The 23,922-nt window shown below is 40.6% G+C and overlaps 1 protein-coding gene across 2 annotated transcripts in view; it reads left to right on the top strand.

Annotated features, from left to right (window-relative positions):
• Positions 1–18,476, top strand: part of LOC136751387 (interferon-induced GTP-binding protein Mx) — a 30,993-nt gene extending 12,517 nt beyond the window's left edge. The window contains exons 10-16 of one of the 2 annotated variants that reach the window (XR_010816999.1): positions 44–185; positions 280–438; positions 867–943; positions 17,454–17,595; positions 17,688–17,789; positions 17,957–18,030; positions 18,389–18,476. Coding sequence is in view for 1 of the 2 variants with exons in the window: in XM_066706966.1 (XP_066563063.1) it covers positions 44–185; positions 280–438; positions 867–943; positions 14,262–14,471; positions 15,062–15,304 (831 nt within the window). In the remaining variant the exon portion in view is untranslated. Of the gene's footprint in view, positions 1–43; positions 186–279; positions 439–866; positions 944–14,261; positions 14,472–15,061; positions 15,881–17,453; positions 17,596–17,687; positions 17,790–17,956; positions 18,031–18,388 lie in introns of those variants that run through there. The other variant, XM_066706966.1, reaches the window with a different exon arrangement.
• The last annotated feature ends 5,446 nt before the right edge of the window (positions 18,477–23,922 follow it).

Below are 23,922 nucleotides of genomic sequence, written 5' to 3'. Positions count from 1 at the left end.
TGGCATGCCACTCCTGACCAGACATTTTCATATTCTATTCTAGAAAATCCAGAGGTTCAATGACAACCTGTCAGAAGTATCCCGGGCTGAAGAGCCTGTTGAGGCTGAAGAGAGCCGGCTTTTCACAAAGATACGCAAAGAGTTTCAAAAGTGGAAACAACAACTGGACCAGAAGGCCACTAGATGTAGGTAGAAATCAGACTGAATGTTGTTGAATGTAATTGAAAAGCTTGGGTGCAAGCAAACTCTTTTTTTCCCTTGCTTGTGTTCTGGCTGCAGTGGAGGAGCACCTGCGGGATGAGGTGGAAGAATACAGCAGGATGTACAGAGGCAAGGAGCTGCCCGGCTTCATCAACTACAAGACGTTCGAGGTCATTGTAAAGCAGAACATTGATGACATGGAGGAACCAGCTGTCCATGTCTTAAAAATCATTACAGGTGGGGAAAAGATGTTATCCGTCTCTGAACAAACAAAAAATCTGAATTACATTGTTGTTTTCCTTTTCCTCTGCATCTGTAAAGAGTCAATACATAACTTTCTCATTGTTTCATGTTATGCTCATTTTGTAACAGCCTAAAACTGATATGTTGTACAGGATGGGCCATTTATATATGACACATTTATTTTTGTAATTAAAACAAAACTGAACAAGAAAAACATGTTTTTTTTATAATTAAATTAAGTACAAGCATTGGAAATTGTCAAACAGATTGTTCTACTTCACTTTACACAATAACAAGTCCACTTCTGTGTCAGATATTAATAACTAATCAATAAGCTAATAAAACATCTAATATACCCACTAAATAAACTGATATAAATATGTACTATATAATGATATACTGTACCTTTTCTTTTTTTTCAGACCTTATTCGTGCTGATGTCAACACGATTGCCACAAACCATTTTAAAGCTTTTCCAAACCTTTTGAGAGTCACAAAGGTATGGCATTCCTTTTTTTCTGCATTTAACTATGTCTTAAATGGGAACATTGTAATTCATCAGATTTATAAAAATACATTCTGTCCTCATCTATTGCAAGCAATTTCTAACATTATTAGTTTGTTTCATATGCTTAGCTGTTATAATTAATCTGGTTGCTTCGCTTCACGGAGTTTTAAACTCCAGTTTGCGAGTAAGCCCCAATCTCTTCCTTTCGCCTTGCTAAGCATAAATATTCAGCAACAAACCCACTTTCCCAGCATTCATTGCTTTGCCTAAACAACCCAATTACCATTGGGTAACACTGGTCAATTTGGAACCATTTCCTCTGGTTTCACCTGAACCATTAATTTACAAAATTAGTCAAATTACGCGGGTCTCTGGTTTGTATTTCAAGAGACCTACAAATTCCACAGGTTTGTGGCTGTCCAGCAGAGGTGGAAAGAGTTCTGAAAAATCCTGCTCAAGTAGAAGTAATGTTACTTTGATGACATTTTATTCAAGTAGAAGTAAAATTACTGGTATAAAAATGACTCAAGTAAAAGTAAAAAGTAGCTAATTTAAAGTACTTGGAGTACAAGTTACAAAATTACTTTTAACAAAGAATTGTCACATGATCTCCAAGCAAACACTAACACTATATATATATATATATATATATATATATATATATATATATATATATATACACTCACCTAAAGGATTATTAGGAACACCATACTAATACTGTGTTTGACCGCCATTCGCCTTCAGAACTGCCTTAATTCTACGTGGCATTGATTCAACAAGGTGCTGAAAGCATTCTTTAGAAATGTTGGCCCATATTGATAGGATAGCATCCTGCAGTTGATGGAGATTTGTGGGATGCACATCCAGGGCACGAAGCTCCCGTTCCACCACATCCCAAAGATGCTCTATTGGGTTGAGATCTGGTGACTGTGGGGGCCAGTTTAGTACAGTGAACTCATTGTCATGTTCAAGAAACGAATTTGAAATGATTCGACCTTTGTGACATAGTGCCTTATCCTGCTGGAAGTAGCCATCAGAGGATGGGTACATGGTGGTCATAAAGGGATGGACATGGTCAGAAACAATGCTCAGGTTGGCCGTGGGATTTAAACGATGCCCAATTGGCACTAAGGGGCCTAAAGTGTGCCAAGAAAACATCCCCCACACCATTACACCACCACCACCAGCTTGCACAGTGGTAACGAGGCATGATGGATCCATGTTCTCATTCTGTTTACGCCAAATTCTGACTCTACCATCTGAATGTGTCAACAGAAATCGAGACTCATCAGACCAGGCAACATTTTTCCAGTCTTCAACTGTCCAATTTTGGTGAGCTTGTGCAAATTGTAGCCTCTTTTTCCTATTTGTAGTGGAGATGAGTGGTACCCGGTGGGGTCTTCTGCTGTTGTAGCCCATCCGCCTCAAGGTTGTACGTGTTGTGGCTTCACAAATGCTTTGCTGCATACCTCGGTTGTAACGAGTGGTTATTTCAGTCAAAGTTGCTCTTCTATCAGCTTGAATCAGTCGGCCCATTCTCCTCTGACCTCTAGCATCAACAAGGCATTTTCGCCCCCACAGGACTGCCGCATACTGGATGTTTTTCCCTTTTCACACCATTCTTTGTAAACCCTAGAAATGGTTGTGCGTGAAAATCCCAGTAACTGAGCAGATTGTGAAATACTCAGACCGGCCCGTCTGGCACCAACAACCATGCCACGCTCAAAATTGCTTAAATCACCTTTCTTTCCCATTCAGACATTCAGTTTGGAGTTCAGGAGATTGTCTTGACCAGGACCACACCCCTAAATGCATTGAAGCAACTGCCATGTGATTGGTTGGTTAGATAATTGCATTAATGAGAAATTGAACAGGTGTTCCTAATAATCCTTTAAGTGAGTGTATATACAGTGAGGGAAAAAAGTATTTGATCCCCTGCTGATTTTGTACGTTTGCCCACTGACAAAGACATGATCAGTCTATAATTTTAATGGTAGGTGTATTTTAACAGTGAGAGACAGAATAACAACAAAAAATCCAGAAAAACACATTTCAAAAAAGTTATAAATTGATTTGCATGTTAATGAGGGAAATAAGTATTTGACCCCTTTGACTTAGTACTTGGTGGCAAAACCCTTGTTGGCAATCACAGAGGTCAGACGTTTCTTGTAGTTGGCCACCAGGTTTGCACACATCTCAGGAGGGATTTTGTCCCACTCCTCTTTGCAGACCCTCTCCAAGTCATTAAGGTTTCAAGGCTGACGTTTGGCAACTCGAACCTTCAGCTCCCTCCACAGATTTTTTATGGGATTAAGGTCTGGAGACTGGCTAGGCCACTCCAGGACCTTAATGTGCTTCTTCTTGAGCCACTCCTTTGTTGCCTTGGCTGTGTGTTTTGGGTCATTGTCATGCTGGAATACCCATCCACGACCCATTTTCAATGCCCTGGCTGAGGGAAGGAGGTTCTCACCCAAGATTTGATGTTACATGGCCCCGTCCATCGTCCCTTTGATGCGGTGCAGTTGTCCTGTCCCCTTAGCAGAAAAACACCCCCATAGCATAATGTTTCCACCTCCATGTTTGACGGTGGGGATGGTGTTCTTGGGGTCATTCCTCCTCCTCCAAACACGGCGAGTTGAGTTGATGCCAAAAAGCTTGATTTTGGTCTCATCTGACCACAACACTTTCACCCAGTTCTCCTCTGAATCATTCAGATGTTCATTGGCAAACTTCAGACGGGCCTGTATATGTGCTTTCTTGAGCAGGGAAACTTGCGGGCGCTGCAGGATTTCAGTCCTTCACGGCGTAGTGTGTTTCCAATTGTTTTCTTGGTGACTATGGTCCCAGCTGCCTTGAGATCATTAACAAGTTCCTCCTGTGTAGTTCTGGGCTGATTCCTCACCGTTCTCATGATCATTGAAACTCCATGAGGTGAGATCTTGCATGGAGCCTCAGAGTGAGGGAGATTGACAGTTATTTTGTGTTTCTTCCATTTGCGAATAATCGCACCAACTGTTGTCACCTTCTCACCAAGCTGCTTGGCGATGGTCTTGTAGCCCATTCCAGCCTTGTGTAGGTCTACAATCTTGTCCCTGACATCCTTGGACAGCTCTTTGGTCTTGGCCATGGTGGAGAGTTTGGAATCTGATTGATTGATTGCTTCTGTGGACAGGTGTCTTTTATACAGGTAACGAGCTGAGATTAGGAGCACTCCCTTTAAGAGAGTGCTCCTAATCTCAGCTCGTTACCTGTATAAAAGACACCTGGGAGCCAGAAATCTTGCTGATTGATAGGGGATCAAATACTTATTATCATTAACATGCAAATCAATTTATAACTTTTTTGAAATGCGTTTTTCTGGATTTTTTTGTTGTTATTCTGTCTCTCACTGTTAAAATACACCTACCATTAAAATTATAGACTGATCATTTATTTGTCAGTGGGCAAACGTACAAAATCAGCAGGGGATCAAATACTTTTTTCCCTCACTGTATATATATATATATATATATATATATATATATATATATATATATATTCTAGCAGTGTGAGAGGCAAGGCTGGGGTCAGGGCGGGTCTTTCAGTGGAGGAGACTACAAAACCTCTCCTCCAAGACTCCAAACCCCAGGAACCGGCAGGGCTCCTGATAGCCATAGCCCCGTCCACCACTTCCCCTATAAAAGGAAGCAGGAAACAAACCAGTGTGTGCATGCTTGGCTGGGAGTAGCAAGGTGCACAGGAGGGTGAGAAGACAATGGAGAGAGAAGAGAGCGAGAGAGTGGAAGAGCAGGAGAAAGAAGGGAGAAGTTCACAGTTGATGGATTCACTGGCTTACGACCCTTTTTCTGGACCTGGACCATTCTCCCTCTTAAACCCCGGACTGTCTGACAACCTCACACCGGTAACGAACTTTGATTATGGACTTTGATTAGGAACCTGCCTTACCCCTGTTGTACTTCTGTCTGCCCGGTGTTCGGCTCTGCCGACCCGGGCATTTACTGTTATTATTGTTAGGAGTTTTTGGTTTGTAATTAGGGACCATTTATGTTTAATTAGAGCTCAAACAGAGCTAGGTTTTGTTTTGTTTGTTTTGCCATTGAGGGGAGCAAATAAAACAGCGAGCCTGTTTTGTACCCTCTGCCTGCCTAACTACTGTGTGTTTCAAGACCAGACCCCGCCTACATACAAGCCCTTTCTTGTGACAGGCCCCCCAACCCATTACAATTGGTGGAGAATGTGGGCATAGTCTGTGTGGTCTGGGTCAAGAAAAGGGACACACACACTGAAAATGGGCTGAAAATCCAAAGCCAAACAACAAAGGCAGGCACACAAAATGGTGGCGGTGGAAAACAAAGTGGAGATCTGTGCTGATTGGTTGTTTAATCCCAGCTCTCCACTGTGGCTGCAGACAGAAGGCCTCAAACACCTGCACCGAACCACTTGCTCCTTACTGTTGGAGTTTCTGAACCTGTCTATTCCTGACAAGCTGGAGGTTATCCAAGGAGGTCAGTCTGACATTAAGACAGCTGTGCAGGATTTGCTGAATTTCATGGAGAAACGGAGCCAGCAGCAGCCAGAGGAGGCAAAGCTCTTGCCGTTGCCCCGCTTCCAGCCTGAAGGAGAAGAGGAAGTGTCTTTTCAACTGCAGTCTTCCCCAACCACTGATTGCAAGGCCTTGCAGGGGAAGAGTGGTGTTTCCAGGTTGGACACCCTGGGCATGTTTCCCCTGATGGAGAGGAATACTGGGAAGGGGGAAGAGCTTTACCAGTAGAACACTGCCTGGAGCCTGAGGAGGAAGAGGACAAGCCTCTATCTGTCCCCGAGCTGGAGACAGGAGAGGTCGCTGACGTCCTGCATGGAGGAGGAGGTCGAGCTTCTCTCCCTCTCCACCCCAGAAAGAGGGGTGGAGGTAAATGCCCTCCCTGTGCCTGAGGATGAGGTGTAGTTTCCCTCCCTCACAGAGCTGCAGTGGGAGGAAGAGTACTGTCTGGATCCTGAGGAGGAAGAGCAGAAACCTGTCTGTCCCTGAGCTGGAGACAGAGCAGGAAACGTTGCTGACGTCCTGCATGGAGGAAGAGGACCTGCAATGGGAGGAACTGGTGCCTTGGCAAAAGACACCAGGAGAAGATGAGGAACTGCTTCTTCCACCATGGCTGGTACACGAAGAAGACCTCCCAGGGAGAGAGGAAGAAGAGGACCTGCTGTGGCTAGAGCAAGAGCCTCTGGCCGTGTCTGCCGCCGGAGCCACAGAGGGCCCGAGGTGTTCCTGCCGCCAGAGCCACCGAGGGCCGAGGTGTTCCTGCCGCTGGAGCCACAGAGGGCGAAACCCGATTATCCAGTGTCCAAGAGGGAGGAGCCCGGGAAGATGAGGAAGAGGTGCTGCCTTCCTCGTCCCACTCCAAGGATGAGTGTCCACCACCATACCTGGTGGAAGAGTATCCGTCACCGTGTCTGGCAGAAGAGAGTCTGCCCCTGAGCACTGAGGAGCTACCAAGAGAAGATGACTTCAGGAGGGAGTTGCCGTCTGTCTCCTCAGAGGCCACACCAGAACAGGAGGTGCCTACAATCCAGGTGAAGGCATCACTTGTTTTCCCCTGCACTGAATCAGAGGGGAAGATTATACCAGGCCCTGAATCTGGAGAGCAGCCAGAGCAGCCGGAGCAGCTGGAGCAGCTGCAAAAGGAACAGCACCCGCAGACGCTGCAGTTAACTCCGTCGGGATCCCGGAAGACAGAGGAGTCGCAGCAACCAAAGACTCTTGTGATTCCTCCATCAGGTCTCTTGGACATCCAGAGTTTCTTTCCCCATTACAATATATATATATATATATATATATATATATATATATATATACACTCACCTAAAGGATTATTAGGAACACCATACTAATACTGTGTTTGACCCCCTTTCGCCTTCAGAACTGCCTTAATTCTACGTGGCATTGATTCAACAAGGTGCTGAAAGCATTCTTTAGAAATGTTGGCCCATATTGATAGGATAGCATCTTGCAGTTGATGGAGATTTGTGGGATGCACATCCAGGGCAAGAAGCTCCCGTTCCACCACATCCCAAAGATGCTCTATTGGGTTGAGATCTGGTGACTGTGGGGGCCAGTTTAGTACAGTGAACTCATTGTCATGTTCAAGAAACCAATTTGAAATGATTCGACCTTTGTGACATGGTGCATTATCCTGCTGGAAGTTACCATCAGAGGATGGGTACATGGTGGTCATAAAGGGATGGACATGGTCAGAAACAATGCTCAGGTAGGCCGTGGCATTTAAACAATGCCCAATTGGCACTAAGGGGCCTAAAGTGTGCCAAGAAAACATCCCCCACACCATTACACCACCACCACCAGCCTGCACAGTGGTAACAAGGCATGATGGATCCATGTTCTCATTCTGTTTACGCCAAATTCTGACTCTACCATCTGAATGTCTCAAGAGAAATCGAGACTCATCAGACCAGGCAACATTTTTCCAGTCTTCAACTGTCCAATTTTGGTGAGCTTGTGCAGGACTGCCGCATACTGGATGTTTTTCCCTTTTCACACCATTCTTTGTAAACCCTAGAAATGGTTGTGCGTGAAAATCCCAGTAACTGAGCAGATTGTGAAATACTCAGACCGGCCCGTCTGGCACCAACAACCATGCCACGCTCAAAATTGCTTAAATCACCTTTCTTTCCCATTCAGACATTCAGTTTGGAGTTCAGGAGATTGTCTTGACCAGGACCACACCCCTAAATGCATTGAAGCAACTGCCATGTGATTGGTTGGTTAGATAATTGCATTAATGAGAAATTGAACAGGTGTTCCTAATAATCCTTTAGGTGAGTGTATATATATATATATATATATATATATATATATATATATATATATATATATATATATATATATATATATATATCTGTCATCTACATTTATGAACACTGCAAGTTCAACCTTAACTAAAAAAAAAATACTGTGTAAATGGGCAACTGTATGTAAAATAATGCAATATTACATTATTTGTCATTTAGCTGATGCTCTTATCCAGACATTTGTACCCATTTATACAGCTGGGCATTTCACTGGAGCAATCTAAGTGAAGTACCTTGCTCAAGGGGACAACAGCACTGCACCACCCGGGATTTGAACCCACAACCTTCCAGTTATGAGTCCAGAGCCCTTTAAACAATTGTAAATAACCCTTAATAAAGTGTCTACATAGAAATATTAATAATAAAGAATATTAATAAGCAGTTAACAGCAATAAAGACATGGACAACATTATGATAATTAACTGATTAACTCTCTTTGTCTTTGCTTTGCATACTTCAGAAAATTAAATTGTTAATCCATTTCTTCACAGTAATTGACATTCAATAAGTAATTTCCATTTTAATATTAAACCAATAGGTTTTATGAAATCAAATATTAAGTATTGTGCATTTGTTTGCTGTAGATAAGGTTTGTTTAGTTTTGAAAGTAAATGAAGCAATCGCATGAGAAAGGGCATGGCTCTTTGTTGTCAATGCAGAAAGTGGTATCATGGAGCTTGCCTTTCAACAAACCATACAACTTCCAAAGTATTTCATTTGTGAGACCTGCTTGTGCGTGTGTGTGTGTGTATGTGTGCGCGTGCGTGAAAACAGTCCATAGAAAGCAGCTGCCATTCCATGTCATTCCACTTTTATTTCTTATATAAGGTTATTTTAAAGAAAGCATATTCAAGATTTTAGGATTCCTGTGTGGGATTTGGAGACCGTCCTTCTGTTTTCCCCATTGTAGTCTATAAGCATTCCACTCCCCAGTCGATGGGCATTCCGTTTTGTCATTCGTTTTAGTCTGTCCCCTTTATTTTACGGAAACATCTTTTTACAAAAATCAAATTGCTATTAAGTAAGGGTTTGTAATATGTGATATTGTCTGATATCTTGTCAACATTGCTGAATGATGTATTCATTGCTATTTTGAAAACGAGCGCGATGCACGCACGCACACAAAATGTCGCATTTTGGGAAAAAAAAAGCAGTTTTTAGCATTGGGATTGCAAGACATAACTTGTTTTAGATAAATGGTGTATATTACATGAATAGGGTACTAGGAGTATATCCATAGTAAGAACCTGAATTATGTGTGGAATTGGCTTAATTATCACGTTTTGCCACAAAGCTCTTCAAATGTTTGCTCACTAATAGTGTAACGATTCCACAACTTTTTCGAATTTTATAGTTGTAATATTTCTTCACACACTTGTCTCCAAATTAATAACCTTTTTTGACAAAAATCGAACAATTATTTTAACACTGCCAGGCAGGAAATCAACAATAACAGTAGATTAACAGTAAGGGCTTATGAAACGCACTCTAGATTTGCTGAGCCGATCAGAGGACAGGCAGACGAAATCATGTGCGATTATTCAATTATGTATCAAAATGTGCACATATACATAAACAAGATAGAAACTAATAATACAATCTTTACACAAGAAATTATATAAATCGGTATGCATATATCATAGCAGACATATACAATTATAAAACAAAGAACTATAATATAATTCGCATGAAACTGAAATATTACATAGCCTATAGTATTATGCAACGTGAAAGCGCTTTGAAATGTCTCCTTCTCTAGTATTAAAGCTGTGCACATCAATGCAGTAAACGCGCTTTTCAACACTACAGTGCCCTATAGTATCAAATAATTAGCATCAAACAGGTGACTGATCAAACACCGAGCAGAGACCTGGGTTTGTAACGTGATCAAGATTGAATTCAAAGGAAAAACAGAAACTTGCTGAGCCGATCACAAGTTTGAAGGTTTGAAATAGGTCTGTAAGTGTTTAAGCGAGTTAGGGTCGACACTTCTTTCTTAAGAAGTGGTTTAATTACAGGAATTTTAAACAATTCGGGAACAGATCCTGAGGATAAAGAGGCATTAATAATATTGTGCATTAGGTGAATAATGAATGGCAGAGATTGTTTTAGTAATTTAGTGGGTATAGGGTCTATTGCGCAGGTTGTCGTTTTCATTTTAGGAATTAAGGAGACTAATTCTTCGTGATTTACTGCGTTAAAACGAGTCTAAGGTAGGCAGGGACTGTGAAGGATTGCATGGGATCGAGCCCTGCTACACTTCCTCGTCCATGTGTGCAGGCCTCGGTTTTAGGCCCCTTTTCAGCTGGTGGCCTACTACCATGTGTACACGGTGTAGTTAAGCTTTTGGGCCTATGCAGCACTTGTATCCCACACTCCGGTGTCTGGATACACAGCGTTCTGTCTGGCAACTACAGCAAGGTTGCCTGTGGTTTGTTGGCAGTGCCGGGTGGAGACGCCCTTACAGCAGCCAGTCCCGGTAGGTGCTCCACTTGTCCACTTGTGTGCCCCCTGGTGCAAACACTGACCAGCACTCCTGCTGCACGCTCTCTGGCACGCGTGTGTGCTTGGCAAGGATGAAGAGACCCTCCTCCTCCTCCCGCCCCTGCCACTGTGCCGCTTGCAGCCAACACACCTTGCCCAGTTGGAGTGGGGAGGTCCTATGCCATGTCTGTCTGGACACCAACAGTGGGCACACTCAGACCACGGCTTCCAGCCCCACTATGGCATGCCCAGAGGCCCATTCCCAGCACAGGATGCTGCCAGAACTGCCGATTTCCCCCAACTCCAGCAAGTGACAGCAGGGGCTCCGGAGCCCTGTTTTGTTACATAAACAAACTAGAAATCGTAAAAATATTTAAGAAAAAGTAACTACAAGCATTTGAGAGTTTGTAATGTTCAAAGAAGCAAAGAGCAGAAGCATATTGTAGCGATCTGGGTCTAGGGGGGCATGTGGCGTTGTGTGTATCTGTCTGTGTGGGGGATGGGGCAGTTTATGTTTATTTTATGCTCTTGTGCATGCTTGTGTAACTAAATGGGAAATTAGTTAGTTCCGGGGTCAGGGGTTAGCCCCGCGCGGGAACATGGGGGACGCCATGATTGGGGGAGCCAGTCACGGGGCACAAGGTAATAAATAGTGGTGCCCGGTTCCAGAGCACCAGATTAAGTTCAGCTTTTAGAGTAAGTGTGCGAGTTCTACCAGTGTTGCTATAGTGAGGGCTACTGGGTGTACAATTGTGTAGCCCACTACGCCACTGAAGGCACCACCTTCAGTTTAGGTTAATTCAGTTATTTTTTTCTGGTACTGGAGTTACAGTAAACAATGGAAGTTAATCTTTAACAATACAAGTTTATTAAAACACCAGGGAATAAAAGGACAAGGAATGCCAATTTAAAAATAAGAGATTCAAATATTAAAACCATTAAAATAAATTAAAAGTCAAATATAGGGGATACACATTTAGGCTCTGAAGCACCCTATCAATCAGGCTAGTCACTGTAACAGTAACTGAGCCACCGCCCAAACCCACTTACTCTTTTCTAGGCGCCTCTAGTACTCTATGCTTTTAGCCTATTTTCAGATCCAATTCTATAGCCAATTCTGCCTACAGATTTTGGCTGCAGCACCACCACGACCCGCTACAGGCAGGGGCGCTAAAGAGCACTGGAATTGGCTTTAATAATTGTGGATAGTGATTCCCCTAATACAAACCATAAAATACACACCATAAAATAATTAAAAGATACAATAAAAACTGCAAAAAATCGCACAAATGCCGCCCACTTCAAGATCACTAATGAACACCATAAAAATACTTTTCTCTTTGCACTTATAGTTTTCCCTCAGTCAGTCTCTCTTCAACGTTAGACGTGATGTAGCAGCTTGGATCAGGTGAAGTACAACAGGTTCCATCAATCGCACAGCTGCACCAATGCGCAGGAAGATCACAGAGAAGCACAGAGAACCAACCTTCATAAAAGACCATTTCAGCAGCAGCTGCCGGTATACAAATCAAGTTCCTTTTAAAAAGGTACCACTCCGGGTATATGAGTCTCTCTGTCAATCAGAGTCCAAGCCACTCACTCTAGTAATTAGCACTCGCACTAAATTAAACAACATGTGAATATGTAAAAGAAAAGTGTGCTGAAAGTAAAGAAATAACGTGATTAATTAGATACATAATTAACGCATGCACAAAAACAACAGTGTAACATCGCTGCAGCCAAGCTTTGTTTATGTGCACCTGTTCTGTGTTAAATAAAGTGTGGTGGAAAAAAGTTTGGAGTCTGGAGTTCTAATCAGAGTTCATTGCGTGCAGGGTTGGGGAACAAGGAATACAAGTAGCGGCGTTATGTAATCAGATTACAGAATTTTGATACTTGTATTCCGGTTACAGTTACTCCTGTCAGACGAGTATTCTGATTACCGAGACTTTTTAAAAAGAGTAAGAGATTACTGATTACTTCTAGATCATTTTCATGAAAGTGTACAAGCGTAAGGAAATTGCGTGAATCTGAAGGGACCCACGTGTAGTATTTTTGCAACATTGTTTTGATTTTAGTGTCTCTAGCCAAAGAGTGGCTGATTTGGCGCCATTGTACAACAGGCAGCAGGATGGAAGTAACACACAGTTCTACCACATTGTGCCAACATAAATTGTACAATGGACAATGTATGGTCTTCTCTAAAGGACTCAACTTCAAATCTAAAAAAAAACTTCTGGAGGTAAGATTTTATTTTATGAATGTGTGCAGCCTTAATAGAATTATAGTTGACATGTGAGTAGAAAATACACATTTTAATAAAAATGATAAATACATAATTACATAATTTTATGAAAGCATAATAACAGGCAACACAGGCATAGTATAACCAAAAGCGTTATCAATAGTTTGCATTTGCAGTAATACCTTATCCTATCCAAATTTAAGATAAATCCACGTAAATTACAAATAGTTCCTGTGCATCCTCTGGTTCTGTGATCTTAACAATAAAATACTTAATTTAATACCAAAATAACAACTTACAATGTGTTAATAGTCCAATTCAAAATAAATCACTTAAACTGAATAAACTTGTCCTATCCAGTGCCGTGCCGTGCTCTTTAACAGAGTGTGCGTTCAGGGGATCCTCACATGTTTAAACTTTTAAACCTTTAAACTTTTACAAACCAATAGAACCACTTCCAGAAGGTAATAATAACCACTTAAAGAAGGTAACGCATCAATAATGTGTTAATTGCAGAATACTTAAAAATACTGCCTTAATTGCATTGATTTCAATTGTGTTTTCGGTGTCGGGTGATTTGAAACTTGTGACTGCGTTTCTCATGGATAGAAAAATGCAATGCATTTAAATCCCCTTTGTTATAGCAAGTTGTTTGATCCGTGTATCTTCACGGATAGAACAAAATAAACCGTTGACTTTGTAAGCATTTAACTTACTTACAATTTAAAGAAGAAACCTGTTTAAGTTTTCAAGAAAATGCGTATCACATATCACTGATTAGCAGAAAACAAAACATGCGCCTGCATTAAAATGACAGTGAATGAGATACACCTTTGACATTAACGCATTATTGATGTCTGATTTATGTTCATTTGTAAAAATGTAAAGGGTATCAAATGCAGTTCCACTCGTTTAAAAATGCATAGACTACAAAATACAGTTCAATATGCAAGAAAATGAAACATACACATGTAATTACCATTTTAATTGTTTGTACTGTGGATAACAATAAACAATTTAAATACGTCATTCATATTAGAGTGTGTAGTACATTTTGTTTCACTTCTTGAACGCGGCTGCTTTTGTTTTTTAATTAAGAAAAAAAAGTATTACAAAAGTAATCTAAAAGTATTCTAATTATGTTACTGACTTGGAGTAATGTATTGGATTAGGTTACAGATTATTTTCAAAACAAGGTAATCAGTATTGTGTAACGGAATACTTTTTAAAAGTAACCCTCCCAACCCTGATTACGTGCACAGGAGGAACAGCGCAACACCGAACTCAACGGATTTTAGGCCAGCATGACACTTCCCCAAACGTTTTAAGATAGAACAAAGCTACTATACCCTCTCTGGGACGTACCCTCAAGGGGCTTTAACATATTATAATCAGTGTCTGAATGGTCATTTCTAATAACTAGCAGTGATTTCATTGGTATTATAAATTAAGCCTTCCCATCTCATCAATATTATAATCAATACTCATGAATAATAATCATTAACCTCTAAATTGCCAGTTGCATTGGAAGGTAGTTTGCATTATTGATCTCAACTAATCTTAATTTAATGATGTATATGTATGTATGTATGTATGTATGTATGTATGTATGTATTTTTGCATAGCACTAATATATTACTTGGAATGATAGGACAGTAGTCATTGTCAGATAGACAATGGATATTTACCTTTTGTTGTTCATAATTTCTGGAGGTCTACATCGAAGACCTGCGGGGACAAGCGGAGAAGACATCTGAGGAAATGATGCGGTGGCAGTTTAAAATGGAAAAAATTGTCTACTCCCAGGACTCCCTTTACAGCTACCAATTAGCTACATCCAAACAGAGAGGGGTGTCTCCATTTTATACTTACACTAATGCTGACATTAAAGAGATGGCCCATCATGTTCATGCATACTTTAAGGTAGATATTTGTTTTTCTTAGTTTTTACTAATACAAAAAAATACTTTGAAACCTTCTGTAGGGTTAGTTTCAAATGTAAAATGTGACTCACAGGTTTTCATTTCAATATGTAGCCTAATAACTACATTTTAATATTGATTTTATGATTAGTATTATTAATATTTAGAAACTAAAGGCCGGACGCTTGCTGTGTCAGTCAACATCAAGAAGAAAACAAAATGTTGTGGAAATACTAGTACATGATCATCAACTGTGTGTAATCCATGAAAACAATGATTGTAATAATGAATGTTAAAGTGGATGAAAAACAGGGCCAGATTAAATCAAAACTTATTCCCGCCTGCTAACAGCAAATTATAATTCTGTACTGTTTACAAGAAGAGCAAAACCTTTCAGAAGAATTAAACCTGCCACTGAGCATAATTTTGTAGTTTTCCATTAGCAGATGGGTCAGAGATTTAACTTAATCCCAGCCTAGGTATCAAAGTCAATAAACCAGACCCTTTTTGAATATGATACTTTCTTATTTGTGCAGTGTTCAAAATGGGTCACCTCTGTCTGAAACCCCCACTTTGTTTCTGTGACTCCAGATTGCCTCTGACCGCCTGGCCAACCAGATTCCGCTGATACTGCAATACCACATGGTGCAGCAGTACATCAGCAATGTACAGACCTCCGTGTTGGAGCTGATTGGGGAAAGGGAAGACACCAATGTGGAGCAACTGCTACGGGAGAATGGAGAAATCGCCCAAGAAAGGCATGCCTTGCAGTGTAGTATGGAACGGCTGAGAAAAGCCCAGCAACACCTGGCTAAGTTTGTAGTTAACTTATAAAGCAAGATTGTGGAAGTTCTGTGTATGTTCATGTTAAATTAAAGGTGTTAAATTAAAAATAAATGTTAAGACAATAACCCCTTTTAACCCCAGCCTCTTCAGGGTTATCTAGTTTTGAGCTCTAAAAATCTTCTGTTTGAGGAAGTTAAAGATGTGGAGTGCTGTGTGAATAACTATGACCTATCTTTGTCCTGGTCTATACTTAATGTTGTCTGTACTTGACGTTCTTTATATAAAACTAGGAAGATGGTATCCAGATTGTCTGTACCATACAATTAGTTGTTTTTCTCTGTGGTTCTCAAGAGAAATTGTCAAAAATATCCTTGGACTGCTCTTTGTGTTAGGAGTTATGATAATGGACAAATTCCATGTCTGTCCAGCAACAATATCTGTAATGCTGTAATATGTCCTAGAGAAATTTACATGTCTGAGGAGATTGGCAGAGAGTCTGTTGCGTCATGTACTATATCATATAAATATGTCTGTGTGTGCCTTTAAGAATCTGCTGTCATAGAGCCTCTGTGATTGCCATTCTTCCAAGCTGCTTGTAAAGCAATAAACTTCTTTCTTCACATACTTCTGGTTCACCAGTCTGACTTATTGGGAAAATCCATAACAGAAAATAAGGTGGATTCTACAACCCAAACTCGGAATTAGTATACACTCACCTAAAGGATTATTAGGAACACCATACTAATACTGTGTTTGACCCCCTTTCGCCTTCAGAACTGCCTTAATTCTACGTGGCATTGATTCAACAAGGTGCTGAAAGCATTCTTTAGAAATGTTGACCCATATTGATAGGATAGCATCTTGCAGTTGATGGAGATTTGTGGGATGCACATCCAGGGCACGAAGCTCCCGTTCCACCACATCCCAAAGATGCTCTATTGGGTTGAGATCTGGTGACTGTGTGGGCCAGTTTAGTACAGTGAACTCATTGTCATGTTTAAGAAACCAATTTGAAATGATTGGACCTTTGTGACATGGTGCATTATCCTGCTGGAAGTAGCCATCAGAGGATGAGTACATGGTGGTCATAAAGGGATGGACATGGTCAGAAACAATGCTCAGGTAGGCCGTGGCATTTAAACGATGCTCAATTGGCACTAAGGGGCCTAAAGTGTGCCAAGAAAACATCCCCCACACCATTACACCACCACCACCAGCCTGCACAGTGGTAACAAGGCATGATGGATCCATGTTCTCATTCTGTTTACGCCAAATTCTGACTTTGTAGTGGAGATGAGTGTTACCCGGTGGGGTCTTCTGCTGTTGTAGCCCATCCGCCTCAAGGTTGTACGTGTTGTGGCTTCACAAATGCTTTGCTGCATACCTCGGTTGTAACGAGTGGTTATTTCAGTCAAAGTTGCTCTTCTATCAGCTTGAATCAGTCGGCCCATTCTCCTCTGACCTCTAGCATCAACAAGGCATTTTCGCCCCCACAGGACTGCCGCATACTGGATGTTTTTCCCTTTTCACACCATTCTTTGTAAACCCTAGAAATGGTTGTGCGTGAAAATCCCAGTAACTGAGCAGATTGTGAAATACTCAGACCGGCCCGTCTGGCACCAACAACCATGCCACGCTCAAAATTGCTTAAATCACCTTTCTTTCCCATTCAGACATTCAGTTTGGAGTTCAGGAGATTGTCTTGACCAGGACCACACCCCTAAATGCATTGAAGCAACTGCCATGTGATTGGTTGGTTAGATAATTGCATTAATGAGAAATTGAACAGGTGTTCCTAATAATCCTTTAGGTGAGTGTATATGCATTCCTAATCACCATGTGGGCTTATGGGGGTCCAACCCGCACCCTTGCTTTGGATTTTGTCCCATTAATGAATGCACTGATGTTAGATGCACCAGTGCAAGTGGTGTACAGAGCTTTTCAATACTAAAGTGGATTGACCCTTAGAGACAGGCAGCATTGTGGAGTAGATCTAAGACTCTGGATTTGTAACTGGAAGGTTGTGGGTTCAAAGCTTCTGTGGGGCAATGTAGTTGTACCTTTTTTCCAGTAAAATACCCAGCTGTATAAATGGGTACAAAAAATAGCAGCAATATATTAGATTACATGTCCGATTGTGTAACTGTTTTTTAATTTTAATAATCTGTGTTATTTTTCTGTCCTGTGTGTATTTCAGGTGGTTTATGTGTGAGGCCTGGGCACCTACACCTGGTCTGAGTGGAAGGTGGATATGGGTAACAGGGTTGTTTTAAGCCACAGACCCATCTTCCAAATTGCCGCAAAGTTTGGGCTAAAGCAGAGCAAGGTGCTTGTTCTAGGTAAGTGTACCACACTGCACAGTTGCTCTGTTTGAAAAAATAAGTAAAATAATCACTCTTTAGTATGATGTTCTCCTGTCTCGCCCAACCAGAGAGAGGAATTGAGTTCCCTGGAAGAAATCAAGAAGCTCAAAGTAAAATCATGTTTTTTCCCCCTGGGCTCTGAATGTGCTGCCCATGAGCATGCAGTACAGGTGCGTACCAGTGCCAATAGGATTGTGTGCACAATAATATGAGTTGTCATTGGAAAGGAGGAGGCAGGAGAAGGAGAACCCTGTCTCTTAGCCACCACTGATACCTGCTGGTGTCTGGAGTCGACTCTTCTTTATCTGATCCTCTGACACTGTGTGCTGTCCTTTAGGTGAGGGAAAAACCAGCAGGTCGGCAGGATCAGAGGAGGCCCAAGGACCAGTCAGGCCAGCGCAGGTTCATCAGGTAACAGTCAAACTAAAACTTTAATTTATTTATTTATTTTGTTACCGTTTTTGAGCTTCAAGTAGCTTTAACAATATGATCTGGTAGGGTGGGGGACAATTACTATGTTGCACTTTCTGTTATTCTTTGGCCATCAAGTTGTGTAGATGTAAGCAGCAGGGGGGTTGGAGTTTTGATGTCATACCAGCCTGTGTCTGTCTGCTGAAGCCTGCTTGGTGTTGTTTCTTGCTCTAGGTCTGGCAGCCACCAGCTTATGGACCAGTGTGTGAAGTCCTGCCGAAAGAGACACACCACCAACTGTTAAAATAAAAACAGCTCCTAATCCTTGTTTTACCTTGTTCTCCTTTTCTGATTACAGGGATGATACCCTGTGAACAACAGGGCAGTTTACCGTGTGGACTACAGGCCAGCAGGCAGTGCAATTTAAAAATAATAAACCACTTCAAAACAAACAATGACTGTCTCAAATGATTTCTTATGCACTCTCAGTGTTTAGCAGATACAGATCTCGGCTCACGGAGTCTGTCTCCCTGTCTCTGTCTCTGCTTGTCTCTTGGACATGTCCTCATCCCCTCAGCAGTCTCTCATGCACTCCAAGCTGGGATTGTCCGTCTGGTTTTGATGGACCAGTGTGGGACGTACGCATAGAGTCCAACAAGGACTAAAGAAACAAAAATAAATAAAATGTATGGTAATCCTTGTTTTACCATGTTTACTGTGTGAATTAAATGTGTGTTATGTCATGATGGTTTGATAAGTAATGAGTTAGTAAAGCACTGGGATTGAGAAAGCCACTCAACAGTTGTGTCACCTTCAGCATTTCATTTCTGAAACAGTAACACTTTCGTATGGTGCCATGGATAAGTGCAGATCTAGGTGTTGGAGTAGAAAATCAATCAGATACGATACAATCGGTTGTTTTTATATCATTGTAAATGGAAAACTGGATTCATTCCTCACTTATATGCTGTCATCCAAATGAATACAATCACAAAAACATAATTTACAATTTATATTTTTCTGGAGATTAAGCAAATTTCAAAGGACATTTATTGAAAGTGCTTTTTATAAGAACATTGCTGCTATGTTTTCCTCATAATGTTTCTGTACAGTGTGTAGTCATATAGGCATCTCTGTTTATATAGGACATTCGAAATGCTGTACTGAACACATGATCCAAATGGAGAGAACAGAGGAGATGTTTTGGTTGATGTCACTTAGAATGGATTGGACTGCAGCAAAGCTTTCAGTTCACAACTAATGGTGGGGAAAACACACTACCTTCGGCTTTACAAGAGACGATCCACGTTTAAAACATGATGAACCACACAGTATTCATAGCAAAATTACTTAATTCATCATTTTAATATACACCGATCAGCCATAACATTATGACCACCTGCCTAATATTGTGTAGGTCCCCCTTTTGCCACCAAAACAGCCATCGAGGCATGGACTCCACTAGACCTCTGAAGGTGTGCTGTGGTATCTGGCACCAAGACATTAGCAGCAGATCCTTTAAGTCCTGTAAGTTGCGAGGTGGGGCCTCAATGGATCGGACTTGTTCGTCCAGCACATCCCACAGATGCTCGATTGGATTGAGATCTGGGGAATTTGGAGGACAGGCCAAGCGATGAACTCGTGATTCATCAGACCAGGCCACTTTCTTCCATTGCTCTGTGGTCCAGTTCTGATGCTCACGTGGTCATTGTAGGCGCTTTCGGCAGTGGACGGGTCCGCATGGGCACCCTGACTGGTCTGCGGCTTCGCAGCCCCATATGCAACAAACTGAGATGCACTGTGTGTTCTGATACCTTTCTATCAGAACCAGCATGAACTTTTTCAGCAATTTGAGCTACAGTAGCTCATCTGTTGGATCGGACCACACGGGCCAGCCTTTGCTCCCCACGTGCATCAATGAGCCTTGTCCGCCCATGACCCTGTTGCCGGTTCACCGCTTTTCCTTCCATTGACCACTTTTGATAGGTACTGACCACTGCAGACCAGGAACACCCCACAAGAGCTGCAGTTTTGGAGATGCTCTGACCCAGTCGTCCTGCCATCACAATTTGGCCCTTGTCAAAGTCGCTCAGATCCTTATGCTTGCCCATATTTTCTTACTTCTAACACATCAACTTTGAGGACAAAATGTTCGCTTGCTGCCTAATATATCCCACCCACTGACAGGTGCCATGATAATGAGACTATCAGTGTTATTCACCTGTCAGTGGTCATAATGTTATGGCTGATCAATGTATTTTGATGTTAAACTCTGGAAATAAATAAAGTCAATATAAACTCTTGCAGAACATAATGGTGTTCTTTGCCAAATGTTTTATAAAGTATTTTTTACATTTAACTTGATTTTTTATCTCAATAGTAATTTCTCTTTTCTTTTTAATTGTGTGTCTGACGACTTTGCTGATGTGTATCATTGTGCACTTTTATCATTACTGGCAGAAGATGAAAGACGCTTTCACAAAGGAAACATTACTGATGGCAAAGAGCGCTCACTTTGAATTTGATTACATACTTTTTTTATTTTTCACCATGGTCACCAAGAGATGTACTCCTGCCTTGCAAACAGGTGTCAGACACCCCTGATCACCTGCACCTGTATTTTATTACCTCTGAGTGCAAAATGACATATGTATGCCCTGCATTAGAACAGTGTGGTAGATGTAGCATTTGCATGGAGGAGGGGATGGATTATTTTGAGATTTTTGAGAGCCTGCAACAAGAGGAGAGCCAGGTTGGGTGAGAAGAATCTGCATGTGTGTACAGATCAAGCAGCTGAGTATCAGTCTGCTGCCACTTCTGACCAGGTGTGGAGACTTGATGTGTTTATACCCTGAGGTGATGGTTGCCTAGGGATGTGCAGCAAGAGAAAGCAATGAGTGAGACAACAGCTGCAGACAATTACAGTGAAAGCTGATGTTTTTCTGCTGGAAGATGCAACTATCTCTAGTAGTAGTTTTATTGACTTGGACTATTTGAATACCTTTGACTTGTGTGGGAAATTGTTTAGCTTTTCTTCATATTGTTTGCATTTGGTATTGGTACCCTTTATTCTCAACCCAGTTTAGATGCAGTTTTAACTGTATTTGTTAGTGTACCTGGCCCATTTAGAAGTGCATACTTTGTGCACTGCACACCATTGTGCTGGTTGCATCTAGTTTAAGTAAAGATTTTTAACTTATTTCTCGAGTGAGGTGTCCTGAGAAACCAAAGAGTCTGTTGCGGAGAGAACTTGGGTGTGAGAGGTCCTCTCCTGTTTGAGTCACTTGCTTGAGAACCTAGGGGTGAGGTGGGGTCTATACACCCAAGACACCACCGTAGCATTAGTGTTATCACTTGTCCTATTTCTGCGTGTGTGTGTGTGTGTGTGTGTGTGTGTGTGTGTGTGTGTGTGTGTGTGTGTGTGTGTGTGTGTGTGTGTGTGTGTGTGTGTGTGTGTGTGTAGGGGGGTTGAAGTTGAAATATTTATGGACTACTTAAAACAAGCAAGGCAGCAACTGTGACAGTGAGAACATGGTGTTTCATGTTTCATTTTAATTTACCACAAGGTCTACATTTATTGATGGTTCAGACACTTCATTTTGGGTTAACAGAGAGTTCTCCTAAATTGATGTGTCAGTTGTGTACTACGTTTTGTGGTTTCAAGTTGTTCTTATTAAACTGTATTTATTGTTTTAGATCCATTTTGAGAAGGAGCAGTTTCCTAATATGAGGCAAGCTGCAGCTAGCAAGCAGTGTAAGGCTCCATATAATTTCAAGTTCAGGAAAAAACGTAACTATCTTAACTATACAAAACTTTAAAGTTAAAAAAGTTAGTCATATTTCCTTTCAGTCACAATTTTAATTTCAAATTCAGATATGATGGGCCCGTTATAATTTGGTAAATAAAAGTCGGTAGAAGAGTTGCAATTGAGGGGGGACGTTGACCCTTAAGAAGAAAATAATAATAATAATAATAATAATAATAATAATAATAATAATAATAATAATAACAATAATAATAATAATAATAATAATAATAATAATAATAATAAACAATTCCCTTGTTACATAACACTTCAAGTGAGGGCGAACGGCATTCCCTTTGTTTACAAAAATGAATAAAATCATAACCCTTATTATGTGATGTATTAAAAGATCAAGAAAACGAAAACATCCATATGTATAGTAGCCTACAGGTGCCAGCGCCAACGCATTTCCTAGACGTGACGCGGTTAAAATTGGCCTGTTAACATTTAGTAATTTAAAGTCTGGTTGTTGTGTGAATTGTGCTATATTAAAATAAAAACAGGAAAGGTTTGTATCTGAAGACCGCTGGAGTTGTTGAGAAAAAAGTGAAAGGTAGGGAAAATAGAACGTGTAGGTGTATTGTTAGTGAAATGTAAATAATGCAAAACAGTACTTTTTGTTTCTCACTAAAAGATGTTTGCGTTGATAGTCTTTTACCTTAGGATTAAAAAAAAAAAGTCCCAGTTTAATGACCGACCTATTCATATTCCTTGATGTTCCAAGTAAATAAGTTGTATCGTACCATATACAGGGAAACAAAAACGTTTAAACATTGCTTGAAGATGTATTTGAGAACTGATAATGCTGTTCGATTGTTTTGAGCAAAAAGAACTTGACACAAATAACAATGTACATTGTACAAGAGCGATGTTGCTATAATAACAACAGATTATTTTTCTTGACATGCTACTAGTAATGTTAATTGCTCCTTTAAAAAAATACCTTCTGTTGAAACAAAACACCAAATTGTTTGTTTAGCAATATATGATAGATATAAATAGATATGAAGGCCAGGATTGAAAACATGTCTGTATAGTTTTTGGAAGACCTTTTTATGGCATTTATACATATATATTTTTTTTTAATAGAAACGTGTAAACCCGACTATTGAAACTGACTATTTTATCACCAGTATTGGGGAACTGCATTTTTAGAGATCTTCTTGATAACGTTTTACAATTAAGAGTACTGAGGTTAATATACTATAGTACACATCTCTATTACAGGTACAGATTATACAGGTCCAATGGCAAGTCCCAAAAAGTCCAGTTCAGCTGTGGCCATGGTGAACAACGGAACTGTGAAACACACATTTCAGGCAGTAGCTCCCACCATTCCTGCAACTAACTCTGGGACTACATCCATTTCTGGAACTGGAGCTGCAGACTCAGATGTGCAAAATGTCATGGTGAGTTTTTTGTTTATTTGTCTATGGGATATACATACATACATAGACACTTCTCCAGTCTGTTACTATTCATTTACACCCATCTACTGTGCGTTTTAAAAGTATTCAGACCTCTGACAAGTTTTATCGTATTACTGAATTACAAATGGTAAATTGAAATTTCGTTCTGTTTGATGTTTTATTTTCAAACACTGAAACTGAAAATCAGTTTTCAGGGCACTGTATGTTCCAAAACAACTACAGCAAATAGGCACTTGAAAATAATTTGACTTGTGGTTTACTTGCACACAAACTATTTCCTTCAGTTTAGGTTTGGTTTGTTTTACACCAGGAAAATATAATTTAATTTGAATTTCTCTGTGCAGCTTTATGCGGACAAAAATTCTATTTGTTTTATCTATCTCACTTTTTTAATTGAACAGAGTTTCTGTTTATAATAAATACTACTAATAACAATAACAACAACAACAACAACAACAATAATAATAATAATAATAATAATAATAATAAATACATTTTACATGCTGTGGTCTTACTCTGCCTTTCCTTTATTTGATGCTTCTATTGTATAACCACAGAAGAAACAACACTAACAGAGTTTGCATCGGTTATTTCAGCAAAGACATTTTGTAGCGAAGCGAAGTACTGTACGGTCCAGCAAAGTACTGTACTGCACT

The sequence above is a fragment of the Amia ocellicauda genome, chromosome 6, assembly GCF_036373705.1.
Source record: "Amia ocellicauda isolate fAmiCal2 chromosome 6, fAmiCal2.hap1, whole genome shotgun sequence".
NCBI lineage: Eukaryota > Metazoa > Chordata > Actinopteri > Amiiformes > Amiidae > Amia > Amia ocellicauda.
This window is presented reverse-complemented; position numbering and strand designations above follow the sequence as displayed.